This window comes from Sceloporus undulatus, chromosome 2 (assembly GCF_019175285.1).
Source record: "Sceloporus undulatus isolate JIND9_A2432 ecotype Alabama chromosome 2, SceUnd_v1.1, whole genome shotgun sequence".
Lineage (NCBI taxonomy): Eukaryota > Metazoa > Chordata > Lepidosauria > Squamata > Phrynosomatidae > Sceloporus > Sceloporus undulatus.
In genome coordinates this window covers 229,810,597-229,824,097 of record NC_056523.1, presented here as the reverse complement: position 1 = coordinate 229,824,097, position 13,501 = coordinate 229,810,597, and the positions used below count along the sequence as shown (strand labels likewise).

The window sequence follows — 13,501 nt, the reverse complement described above, 5'->3', positions numbered from 1 at the left end:
AGGCCTCAGAGAGCACCACTAGAGGGGCAGTCACAACAGTGCAGTGTTGTGCCATTGGTTAAGGGTAGACTCCCTCACAGGTGCAAGTCTGCAGTATGGATCCCTGCCCCAAGGACCACACAACTGCACATCTTGATCTACTGTATCTAATAATTAAGTGTGCATGTGGGTATAAATAACAAGTCTCAAATTTTAAAAAAACATAAATCTTTGGTTTTGGATGATACATCTGCCATAGCTTGCATAATCTTAGAAAAGGCATTACCTTCTGTGTCTAAAAGAAGGGGAAATGCCTCTATTAAGATGGGACTTGCCTCCTCAGTTTCTCTAAATTCTTACCTTATTTACTACTTTATAAATATGCTATCCAATTAATGGCTTATTTACACTGCACAGTTATAGCACTGTGATTCCACTTTAACTGCCATGGCAACATCCTATGATAGTGGTTCCCAAACTTTGGTACTCTAAGTGTTTTGGACTTCCACTCCCAGAAGCCCCTGCCAGCTTGGCCAACTGTCAAGAATTCTGGGAACTTAAATCCAAAACACCTGACGGATGAACATTTGGGAACTGCCCCATGGAGTGTTTGGATTTACAAATTAGGGAGTGTTATTCAGAATTCTTAGTTAGTGCCTCACCAAACTACAAACCCCAGAACCCCACAGGATGCTGCTATGGCTGTTAAGAGTAGAATGGAACACTATAACTGTGTGGTGTGAAAGGGCCCCAGGACCATCTATGTCATTAGTTATTATATTTACAATTCAGTAAACTGATTACAAAAATTATGTGTTACAGCCCTAGCTGTAAGACATGAAGAGAGAGAAGGAATGCTGTCTAGGTTCTTTGTAACTTAATAGGATTAAAACGCCACAGTACAGAACACTGCCCAGTGCAAGCACCATGCCCAACAAGCCAATTGGACCACTGTAGTGTACTTCTGACAATATTTGCTTGCTACATTGATCCAGCTTGGAAGCATGTCACGAAGCTGATGTCAAGGCAATAGTACTGCTGTGCTGTATTGCTCATGTCATCATTTCCAAGTCTATCCAATCTCAGTGGTTCTCTTCTTAAAGCAGTGGTTCCCAACCTGTGGGTCAGGACCCTTTTGGGGGTCGAACAACCCTTTCACAGGGGTCACCTAAGACCATCGGAAAACACATATTTGCATGTAGCAATGAAAATAATTATATGGTTGTGGGTCACCACAACATGGGGAACTGTATTAAAGGGTCACGACATTAGGAAGATTGAGAACCACTGTCTTAAAGCATGTGTGGCAAGACATACCAGTGGTTCTGTGTGCTGCTCATTCTGAGGCAGGGTCGCAACTCAAATTTAGCCTCCTATTCTACCATGTTTTCTTTAAATGATGAACATGTCTGTTTTTTTAAGTCTCTAAGAGATTTGGCTAGACCTTTTCTAGCTGTATTTATTATAAAAATACTGTATCCATTTATCTAGCTGCCCTCACTAACAGGTATCAAGAGGATCCCATGATTTCACTGACTTTACTTTCCTCCAAAAAGGAGCAGGACACAAGCCCTTGTATGCAAAAAAATGCACATAATCTCAGAGAGTCTTTCTCATTTTCGTCCCCAGAAAGACAAATTTGCTCAGAATGCCAACACTCACAGAAGTCACAAAGGAAAAAGTGGGACAAAGAGCCCTGACCATTGCTGACTGGAGACTGGACACTTTTCCCCATGTCACCCACCATCTCAGCATCTTAAAGTCCAAGCATCCGGAAGGCATCTCGCAGATCATCAACTTCGTAAAGTGGCTGTGAAAGAAGAAAATGGCTTATCAGATTTCCAGCAAGAAATTGTTTCAGCAGGGGAGAGGGGAAATCCTAAGAATTACCTAAATTAATTTCAAAATGAACAAAACAACTTGAATTTCAATAGGGATAAAAGTAAGGTACAACTTCAAGGCAGGAACAATGAAATGTACAAATACAGACTGAGTGACACCTGGCTTGAAAGCAATACATGTGAAGTGGATCTAGGGGTTGCAGTATACAACAAGTTAAGGATGTGGCAGCAATGTGATGTGGCAGCCAAAAAAAGCCAGTGCAGTTCTGGGCTGCATCAACAGGAGTGTAGTGTCCTGATCAAGGGAAGTATACATGCTGCTCTGTTCTGCTTTGGTCAGACATCACCTAGAATTCTGTTTCCAGTTCTGGGTAGTACAGTTCAAGAAGGATATTGACAATCTGGAACAAAGCAACAATAGCAATCAAAGGTTTGGAAACCAAGCCTGATGAAGAGGAACTTTTGACTTGGGTTTGTTTAACTTGGAGAAGAAAAGGCTGTGAGAAGTGACATGATAGGCATCTTTAAATATCTGCAGGGATGTCATGTAGAGCAGATGGAGCAAGCTTGCTTTCTGGTGCTCTATCCAGGGATTCCTTTTTGACTCGCTGAGCCCTTTTTAGAATCAGGTTTATGGTGGAGCCCCTAAGAGGCCTACCCTATGCCTTACAAGTTAATGGTGGTACTTTTTGTTTCTTATTCTAATTTTGTTCAATTTTTATTTCTTTCATTTTCCTGGAGCAGCCACAGAGCACCTAGGAAGTGCACACGGAGCCCTAAAGGCTCTGAAGTAGGAGAATTTTCATGTTATAATAGAAAGCTATAGAAAGATGGAGTCACCCTGCTCAGTAAGAGAAATAGTTTTTAAAGTGAGGCCTGAAAACTAGAGCAAAGGAACAGAGAGTGCATTTTGACCTGGGAGAAAGCTGGCACCAGCGAGCACTAGCGAACAGACATAACATACACAACTTAGATAAGGAGAGGCATCTGTTGAAGGTTAAAAGGAAGACTACTTAATGCCTGAGGGAGGGGTACGGAGTCAGAAATGCAGTTTTAATGTATGCATATATCTCTTTCCTGATTGTAAGAATTCTCTATGTTTAAACTGTAATCAGCCAATAAGATGTGATGAAGAAGCTCCTTTGTGTAATTGACTATAAAATTAGGCCATTTTGTCATGTTCAGGGTCTCGGGGGTTTTGGAACATGGATTCCACTAAGATCATGTTTCCTTTGTCGACAACTGGAAAATAAACTTATGGATTTTCAGCATTCTGGGTCCTCAGCTGATTTCCTAATTTCGTCACCGGACCTGTGGCTTTGTGAGAGAAGGCCCCAGGTTCCTAAGAGTTCCCGTGTTTTTATTATTAAATTGAGAGTTATCTATAACAGCTCCTCAGAGCACAGGTTGGGAACCTCTGTTTTTTAATGTGAATTCTTGTAATTCACATTACAAGAAAAGAGATTTCACGTAAACATTAAGAAGCACTTCTTTACTGTAAGAGCTGCTGAACAGTGGAATAGACAGCCTTGGGTCAGGTGGGGTAGACTAAAGTCCCAAAGGGCAATATAGACCAAGCCCTCTGCCATGCAGGAATACAAAAGTAAAGCATCCCAGAAAGATGCCCTTTGGGACTGCTACCAATTCTGCGAAGAAGAAAGAGGACAACAAGAAAAGAAAAATAAGATGGAAGAATAAACCCAGCAAGAACACAGGAATGCAGTAAAATGGTACTCAGGAGACTGAGTGAAGAGAACAGGCAGAGGGAAGAAAAATGAAGAATGAGAAATAAAGGTACAAAAAGGGAGAAGCTGGAGCAGAAAAGCCAACTGGAGAATGGCAGTGATTCTGACACATTCATCGAGAGTAGACAGAGAATCCCAGGAGAGAAATAAAAGGGAGGAGGGAGAAGATGGGCAAGAGAAAGGCAGAAACACCTCCTCACCAAAAGGATACGGCGCAGCTTTCTAGCAAGACGCACCGAATTCTCGTGAAGCCCTTCCCAAGCCTTGAAGGTTGTCTTGCGGTTCTCAACGAAGGTACTCCAGCAGTAAAAGTAATCTGTCAGGAGAGGGACCAGAAGATTCAAATCTGGTTTGATCTGTTACAGCATGTCAGCACACTAAAGTTGCATCTGTCTCGTTCTGCTATCATACTTGCTCCAAGCTGTGAATTCTGGAGGAAGAGGTGTTATCAATAATGGTGCTCAATGTTCACTGGGAGAGGCATCTTCCCCCTCATAGGCATCTTTCCCCTCATAGAGCCAGTGGTGGTGGAGTGGCTCCCAGGCCAGTGTGGCAATGAATCCACCCCAGTCTAAACTAAAAAGAGCTATCCCAAGTACAAGACCCTATCCCCAGAATAGGTTCCACTCTTTTAAAGTTCAGCCTAAACCCCAGAACAGATTCACCCTCCTGCTTGTTAGCTTGGTACTCGTACTGAGATTGAAACATAATAGTAGAAAAAGTACAATGATTAAAGTGTTGAATTTGCATAAGCTTTACTTTTACATTTACTTCTCATGGTAATTATCTTACACATTACTGTTTGATTGTTTTAACATTTTGATCCTTACCTGTTCATTTGTATATCTTTCAGTATATATTGTATATTTTTATTTAGATTTGTATAGTCTGTAAATAAGCTGTGGATGTTTAGGCTATTCATGCGTATCTATATTGTATTGTGGTATATTGTACTTAGTGCACTATATTAACATTTTATATATGTGTGTGTGTCATTGCTTGTATTACTATGTTTTGAGTATTTTGAAATGGCCCTTGGGCTATTCAATAAACATACTGACTATGCATAAGCAGAAAGCAAATTAATAATATGCATAATTATAATAATTTGCATAATTAGATGCCCAGATATGAGCGACTGGAATATGGGAACCCTATTCATGGACCACACTTTGGCCACTCCCAAGACTCTGTATGGGAGAGGGAAAATTTACTATGAAGTCAAGTATTACATTTGTATGATAGGTAAGCACCCCCAAAGCTTCAACATATGGGCTGCACATTTCTTCATCTGACTGTACATTCCTGTCTCTTTCTCATTTCCTACCTGACTTTCATCTCCTAATAATCCTTTGTTTTGTCTCACCTTTGTAGGTCATGATGGCAATCTGAGCTCCTGCCCGGTGGAGACGCCGTAGCCCTTCAGGCTCAGCATTGCGTTCCTCGCAGAAATACAACCGGGCAGCAAAAATGCGCAGCGTTAGGTTAGGATATGCACACAAGAAGTCAGCCACATGCCGGGCACAGTCATAACAAGGGCTCCAGGAAGTGAACCAGGTGATCCGATAGCAGTGTCTTGGGTCCAGATCCCAGGTAGAAATGTATCGCAGGAAGAGAACTTCAACATGGCAACCGGACTGAAACCGGGACACAGAAAAATTGAGAGTAAAACTGAAATACAGCTGTTGGGAAGTGAGAGGTAGGGGACAGGGTGAATTCATATAATTAGAAGAAGAAAAGGCATAAGAGAGTGTAAGATAGGCCTGGAGGTTCAACACTTGCAAGAGTGAGTTCATCATACCACATACAATTGCTAGAGCTATTGATTTATATAAGTACCATTTCAAGCTACATGTGAAGAACTTCAGTGTTTGAATGCCACATCTCCACATGATGATGATGATGATGATGATGATGATGATGATGATGATGATGATGATGATGGGTGGGTATATTTGTTCAAATGGAGTATGGCACAAATTTCTTCAATTTACAGTTCAGATCTTAAATTAGCTGTATGGTTTTGATTTCCACATTGTGCTATCCTGCTGGAATGGAGAGTTTCAAGAGTGTGGTCACTTTATTAGGGCTGGGTAACAATGGAACAGGATGTAACAAAACAGGCCCACTTATTGGGAGATCACCTACTTCTGGCATTACTAGGATTTCCAGGTGACCCTTATTATGAGGAATGCCCTCTATTTGAGAGTTGGAAAGCTTTTTGTTTTAAGTAGATTGAATAGGTAGCTCAAAAAATTCCCATATTTTTGGGTGTGGGCCATTCATAAAAACAGAAATGTGTACATAATGTAGTTTATGGATGTAGACAATATGTTAGTTTTAGAGAGAAATACATAGCTATGTTAATGAAAATGATAGTTTGATTTGGCATTTAGATAGAGTCCTGGCAAAGCTCACAGAGCTTAAGCAGGGTCCCAAATATGAAAGGCCTTTTTTTGCTGCCACTTCTCCCTGCTATATGTTCTAGTTCTGCATCCCCACCAAGATCCTAAAGAGTGCTGGGTCCCCTTGTCTTTCTTGCATGCCAATATTTTGAATGAAGGTCCCCCTGCTGTCCCCTTTTCCCTCACTCCCCCTCAGCACTCCCCTGTATCTTTCTATCATCCACAAGGGGCAACAGTACAACCCACTTTGGGAATTACTGATGTAGACTCAGTCACAATGGCCCTTTGATATCTGCTAAGGTTTGATTCCCGGACCGCCCGTGGATACCAAAATCTGTGGATGCTCAAGTCTCATTATATACAATGGCATAGTAAAATGGAGACCTTTACATAAAATGGTAAAATCAAGGTTTGCTTTTTGGAATGTATATTTTTAAAAAATATTTTCAAACCGCTGTATCAGTGGATAAAGAGTCAGTGGATATGGTGGGCCAATTGTACGTAGTAAAATGGTAAAACTTCATACAGTGGGCTCCTGGTATCCTCTGCGGTTTGGTTCCAGGACACACACACACCATGGATACCAAAATCTATGGTTGTGCAAGTCCCATTAAATGCAATGACACAGTAAAATGAATTCCCTTATATAAAATGGCAGAATCAAGGTTTACTTTTTGAATTTAAAAATTATTATTATTATTATTATTATTATTATTTGTATTCCGCTTAATCTCAAGGAATCCAAGCGCATTACAACAGTAAAACAAGGTACAAGTTAAAGGAGAAATGCATTAAAAATTCCAAGATCCCTATCCCTCCCCCCCGTCATAAAAACATAATTAAACACAAAAAAGAGATTAAACCAAGAAGAAAAGGTTTTAAAAATATTAGTGTACAATAAAAATTAAAATGAAATAAAACATTTTTCAAGCGGAGTCCAGGTAGAGTAAAAGATAAAGATAGAGGATAATGGGAGAAAAAGAGGGGAGAGGGAGAGGCAGGTCAACAAGAATGTTCTAGTATGGAAAGGCCTGCTGGAAGAGATCCATCTTAATAGCCTTCTTAAAGGTTTCCAAGGTGGTAATCTGATGGTTCTCCTCCGGCAGATCGTTCCAGAGTCTAGGAGCAGCTGCTGAAAAGGAGCGCTGGGTCACTGCTGAAAGTCCTCTTTGGTTGAAGCAGATTCTTCCCAGCGGAACGAAGAGTGCAGGGAGGAAGGTATGGGAGAAGGCACTCCTGCAAGAAGTCAGGACCTAAGCCATGTAAGGCTTTAAAGGTTAAAACCATATGTATAGTTGACTCTGTGAGGGGCCTACTGTACTTATATTGACAAATTGACAAGTCTGTATACAGGCAGAAAGTTTTGTCCACTGCTTGGGAAAGCTAGTTTTTTGGGCTACAACTCCCCAAAGTCTCAAACCCGTTGATGATTTTAGGATTTGTAATTCTAAAAATGAGAGCCAGCATGGTGTAGTGGTTTGAGCATTGGACTAGGACTCTGGGAGGCCAGGATTTTAATTCTCTGCTTAGCCATGGAAACCCGCTGGTTGACCTCAGCAATGAGGTCCCACATGCTGTTGATGGTCCACAACTTTATTATCTTAAAACGTCCAACTCATTTCAGCCTTGCCATAAATAGGCCTTCTTCAGAGGCTAATTATAAAATAAATAAAAGTACATGTATTTTTGTTGTGGTATCAGGACAACACATAAATCATTTCTAAAAACATAATTTCTTAAAAATCAAATAGCATTTATTATCCACATAATCATATACATACCTATTAGAGATTTCTGAAGTTGCAGTCTGCACTCTCAACAAAGTGAACTGTCTGAATATTAGAAGGAAGGGACTAAGACTACCAATGGGTTCATATTTATGGATTTTTGACGTAATATGATTGAAGAGAACCAATGCAAAGATACATGATGCAATCTGTCCATAGGTTAATTGTTCTGTCTAGCTGGTGCAATATTGAAATTTTTAGCCATTTATTCCAAATTTCTATATAAGACATTGTATTTCCAAATCTTCATTCAAACCCCTTGTACTAAAGTTTTAAGTTTCAAAATCCGCTCTACCTCTTTCTTCTTTAAACAGTTCTCATTGTATTTACCACCTCCAGTACCCAAAGGTTTGTGTCAGTTGCTGCATGTTTCTTTTGGTCAAAGTGATTAACCAGAGGTGCCCCTATTCTTTTATTTCTCAAACTAGACAGATGTTTTACTATTCTTTGTTTGGTAGATCTCAATATTTGTGAAGATGACAACATGGAATTGCTAAAATCTCTCAAAATATTTCACTCCTTTTTAATATGTTTGACAATTTCCTTATCTTGTTTTTATAACTGTTTCCTTATAACTTTATATGTGTCCCCTTACAATCTAAGAAGATTATCACACTGGGGATAAAACGTTCCCCAGTGCGTTCTAACGGAGGTGCGCATGGAGCGTGATGGGAACCCAATGGGGCCCAGAACGCTAGTTTACTGCACGGCAGAATGCCGCCACCACTGCCGAGCGTTCCCATCGGGTTCTCATTGGGTTCCGGGGACGCCATTTCTGGGCACGCTTTGAAACCATCCCCAGAAATGGCGTCCCCTGGAACCCAATGGGAACCCGATGGGAACGCTCAGCGGCGGTGGCGGCGTTCTGCCATGCAGTAAACTAGCGTTCTGGTCCCCATCAGGTTCCCTTCATGCTCCGTGCACGCCCCCATTAGAACGCACTGGGGAACGTTTTTACCCCAGTACGATAATCTTCTAAGTCTCTCAGAACCTTTATTAATCTTTTGTTTCTTTTAACCCTTCTGGTTAACTGTGACTCCACTAGTCACCAAGCACTATATCTCCTGCAGGACACTATGGGGCTTGACAGACCGCCCAAAAACGGTGGACTGGGGGCTCCCGTTTTAACTCCGGAAGGACACCGCAGAAGCCAAACTGTGCGGCATCCCTCCAGAGTAAAAAGAACCTGCGAAAAGCAGGCTCTTTTTGTGGCACGCTCCCATTAGCTGTTGCCAAGGATCCAATCTGCTTGTTGTCTCCACAATGTTCTTCCCACATATATTTTCTTGTATTTACATTGGATTGCATAGATTACAACAGTGCTTTTACAAGTACTGAAATGGGACAACTTATACCATTTTTGGTCTCCAAAATTGTTAAATCCTTGGTTTGTGTATGGTTGTGTATTTACAGTATACACAGTGGCTACATGGGTAATGTCCTGTGGGCATATTTGCCCCAGACACAATGCTATTGGATTTTCTATTGTCTGCCCCATGTCTTTAATATTTCTGGATATTTTATATGAAATCATTGCTTTTTGTTTGCATCCTGAAACAGTGTCAATCAAATGCCAATGTTTCTTTATAGACTGTTGTATATTATTTGTGACATGATTAAATGTCAATGCACAACATATGTGATTACTATGGGGTCTATCCTGTTTCATCAAAAGTTCTGTGTGACACCTCCATGCTGCTTTATGATATCCATAATCTATAACACATTGTAGGTTTATGAAGCAATTATCTATAACATGTTCTGTTTCTGACCTTGGGCAAGTCACACTCTCTCATCCTCAGAGGAAGGCAATTGTAAACCTTCTCTGAATAAACTTTGTCAAAAAAAACCTCCATATCAATTTGAATGCAAGGGGATCTTGTGGCACCTTTGAGACTAACTCAAAGAAAGACGTTGTGTAGCACAAGCTTTCATAGACTTGAGCCTACTTCTTCATATGCATGTTCTACAAGTAGTAAAGAAGTAGGCTCAAGTCTACAAAAGCTCATATTATCAACGTCTCTCAGTTAGTCTCAAAGGTGCTACAAGAGCTCTTTGCATACTGAATTTCCAGACTAACACAGCTATGTCATAAGTTGAAAGCAAATAGCAACAGGATTCTTAAAAGAATGTTTGCAAATTCATTCAATCTAGTTTTGTACCTTATTTCGCAGATATCCAAAATCAAGGGAGCAAGATGTGGCACTGTTCTGCCTTTTCACCACATAGCAAAGGTATGTTTCATGACGACCTTTGGCCCATCGCAAGTTCTTGAAGTGGTACAGGAATTTCTTTTGTTTCATAAGGAGACTGCAGAAGACAAAGACGTCAAAAGAGTTAATGGCAGATACTCGAGGGCTAAGGTGACTAGGTCATAGAAGGTACAGAACAGTTGTGAGTTGAACAGAGAAGGGGAACTTTAGTACTTCTGCTCTGGAGAGAACAAAATGCTGAAGTGGCATCCATTTTCTAATGGAGCAAAAGGGTATTTTATATGAGAAATAAAAACATAGAAGGGGTAAATGAAGATGAAGGCTGCTTGCCATATCACATTTCACAGTGGGCACAGAGGGTGGTGAATGGTAAAGTGTCACCTAGCGCAAAATGGCATTGGCTTGACTGGAGGTCCATAACTGTAGCTATGTGAGGGTAAAATGAGATCATTGCCCCCAAATAAGGTTAAGCATGCTTAACAGATCGTGAAGATACTATTTCGTTACACTTAAAATAGCAATAAAAATAGCATTTGCATTTCTATACTGCTTCATAGTGAACTCAGGACTCTCTAAGTGGTTTACAATCTGTAAGCCAATTGCCTCCCAAAAGCTAGGAACTCATTTTACCGACCTACAAAAGGATGGAAGACTGAGTCAACCTTGGAGCCCTCTGGGATCGAAGTCACAACGTTATGGCTGCAGGACTGGGATTTAAACCTCCGCGCCACTAGGGCTCCCTAGAAAAAGAGTTCTGAATCTTGTGCACTAATTGTAAAACTGGAGGAGGGTGGGAAATGCCGCTGCTACACTAGCATAAAGGCCATCCTATTCTGTACTCACTCAATCCAGGACAGAAGATGAAAAGCAGAGTCAAATCATTTTTTTTAAAAAAGGATGCAAAATAGATTGCTGGTGTCATTCCAGCACCAAGTCAAAATATGGCCTTTTAGTAGACATCTTTGAGACCGAATTGCTCTTATCCAATTTGCACATGTGCTATGATTGGTATGATTATACATTGTTTTAACTGGTTTCAGATGTCCTGGTTTTAAGTGGAAAATGATGTAACATATTTTTTAGTCTTTTACAATTATTATTATTGTTACTCGTTGTTCTAAACTGATTGTATTGTAGACTGCCCTGAGATGCTCTGATATAGGATAGGATATAAATATTTAAATACATACATACATGCATACATACATACATAACTGTGACTGAATGGGAGAAGTCTGGGTTAGAACATCTGAAGAAGTTGAGAAATAGCTTTGAATTTTTTCTCTCTTTTAAATCTAATGACAATGGGCAAGACTTAAATAATAAAAAAATAGATTTAAAAAAACCATTTTCGCTTGACTTACTTAAAGTGTGGAAAAACCTGAAAGATGTGGATGGGATACAAGAAACCTTCTTTCATGTGTTGGCATGTGTAAAGCTGGAGTGTGAACAACCGTTGGGCTGTAAATGACAGTGCTCACTAAAGCAAAACTTTCACCACCCCCAAAGGCAATGCAAAACAGGAGTGCATGGGTTAAAAATAATCACAGCCCATCATCACCTCTCTCTTCTGGTGAACTTTCAGTTAAGTCTTAGCCAGCTATTTTGAATTCATGCTGGAAACAGAGGACAAATTGTAATAGCAGTTTTTCATTTGAGTAGGGCTTGGTAAGTCATTACTGTATTACAGTGCCCAGGATACCCAGTCACCTTTGCCAGTGGCTAAGCTGGCTGGGAGATGAGGGACGTTATCAGACAAGGGAAATTGGAAGTATAATCCAATGGCAATCCGAACGCAATCATGGGGTTTAACGTTATTGTGTGATAGACTACCACACGCAATTTCGGGCAATGGGAAGTCAGTCCGAATGCAATCATGGGGCTTCATGTTATTGCATGAGAGGTGATCACACGCAATTTCGGGCAATGGCAAGCTATTTTGGGGCAATGGGAAGCCAGTTCGAACGCAATTCACATTCACATAAATTCGCTGAACTAGCGAATTCACGTAAATGTGTTCTGGCCCCACTTTCTTTTCATTCAAAATTAAGAGAAATTCCTCATCTGTGATAAAGTCCGAGGAGTTATGGGACAGGTATTCCAAAGGGGAAACGTTTTTAAGCTCTGCTTTTGAGCTGCGAAAGCAAAGAAGAATGGAGAGAGAAAGAGAAAGAAGCGTATCCGGTATCACCTAAAAAACAAACTGTAGCATGGGAAGTACAATAATATCCAAAGTCCACAAAACAGTGATGCATTTATTGGCCAACCCAAATTCACACACATGTTGCAAGCTTTTGAAGCTCCACTGGCTTCTTCATCAGGCAAAGGTTAAAACTCATACAGGAGGGAAAAAATATGATTATGGTAGGCACAAGCCTGCATTTTGTTAAGATATTCTCAGTTCAGGTGTTGTTGTAGGGACATTCATGCATGGGAAGAGTGAATGAGAAGCAACATGGACCATGGCTTATTTTTGTTTGTTATTTTTAATTTCATGACAGCTCCATAAAGTAGACTAAACTGAAAAACAATGACATGCCTGAGTCCACCTTAAAACATGTGATCTTGATAGCGGTAGACCACTGACTCAGGAGAAAGGAAACTAGGAGCATGCTCCAGCCCAGGTTAAGCACTGTTACAGTCCCTGTTGTGTTCAAAGAGGAAGATTTATGCCCATATTTACCTCTATCGTGAAATAAATGGATGCTTAGCTCTGGTTTGACTGTTCCCTGACTTTTCATGTTTCAGGAAAAGAGAGGGTTGAATGCTACTCCAAAAGGAAAGGAATAGCAAGATCTTTGGGAAATGACATATCCAGAAAACCATTGTACTTCGCTAATGTTTGTCAGAAGAGTCAAAGATCATTTTCAACTTTATTGAAGTAAAAATGTCCATGTGGTGAAACCAGAAACTGGATGGTGGGTGTGAATGTGGGGTGAGGTGAAACCTCAAATGGCATGCATTTTTTGCCTCAGTAAAGCAAAAGTGAGAGGCTGTTTTTTTGACATTGCTGTGGATAGACTACCTTAAGGCACCTGTCTCACTTTTGTTTAGTTAAAAAAAAAAACATTGGAAGGTGACAATCCTACGATTCTCATTTATTTGAGAAAACCCTCAGACTGTGTGGGTCAAGATGCTTTATGATTCATATTGGCCCCATATGGACAGGCCAAAATAAAGCTGCTTTGAGTCACTTTGGAGGTATGCTGTTTAAATGATGGATGCGTCCTAAGAGTCCGGAAGCTCCAGTCCTTAGGACTGGATTGTGGCTTTGGCACGGCTTCAGCACTCTTAGGACACATGCATCATTTAAACAGCATACCTCCAAAGTGACTCAAAGCAGCTTTGTTTTGGCCTATCTGTATGGGGCCATTGTTTCCTATGTTTAAATCCTTAGTGGAAGAGTCTGTGTCTAAGAACAAACACATAATCGCAAGAGAAACAGAAGGCAGAGACCAATAATGTAAGACCAATCAGGTGAAGGAACCATGACTTGTGTTAGTTTTGAATGTATTTATCCTGTTCAGATTG

General features: G+C 40.5%; 1 protein-coding gene across 1 annotated transcript in view; it reads right to left on the bottom strand.

The window, feature by feature from the left end:
• Positions 1–1,465: 1,465 nt before the first annotated feature.
• The window catches only part of LOC121922863 (single-stranded DNA cytosine deaminase), a 13,842-nt gene continuing 1,806 nt past the window's right edge, over positions 1,466–13,501 (bottom strand). The window contains exons 2-5 of the mRNA XM_042452757.1: positions 9,920–10,067; positions 4,932–5,202; positions 3,766–3,881; positions 1,466–1,789 (exon numbers count right to left, since the gene is read on the bottom strand). Of these exons, the coding sequence (XP_042308691.1) occupies positions 1,736–1,789; positions 3,766–3,881; positions 4,932–5,202; positions 9,920–10,067 (589 nt within the window). The 3' untranslated portion in view covers positions 1,466–1,735. The remainder of the gene's footprint in view (positions 1,790–3,765; positions 3,882–4,931; positions 5,203–9,919; positions 10,068–13,501) is intronic.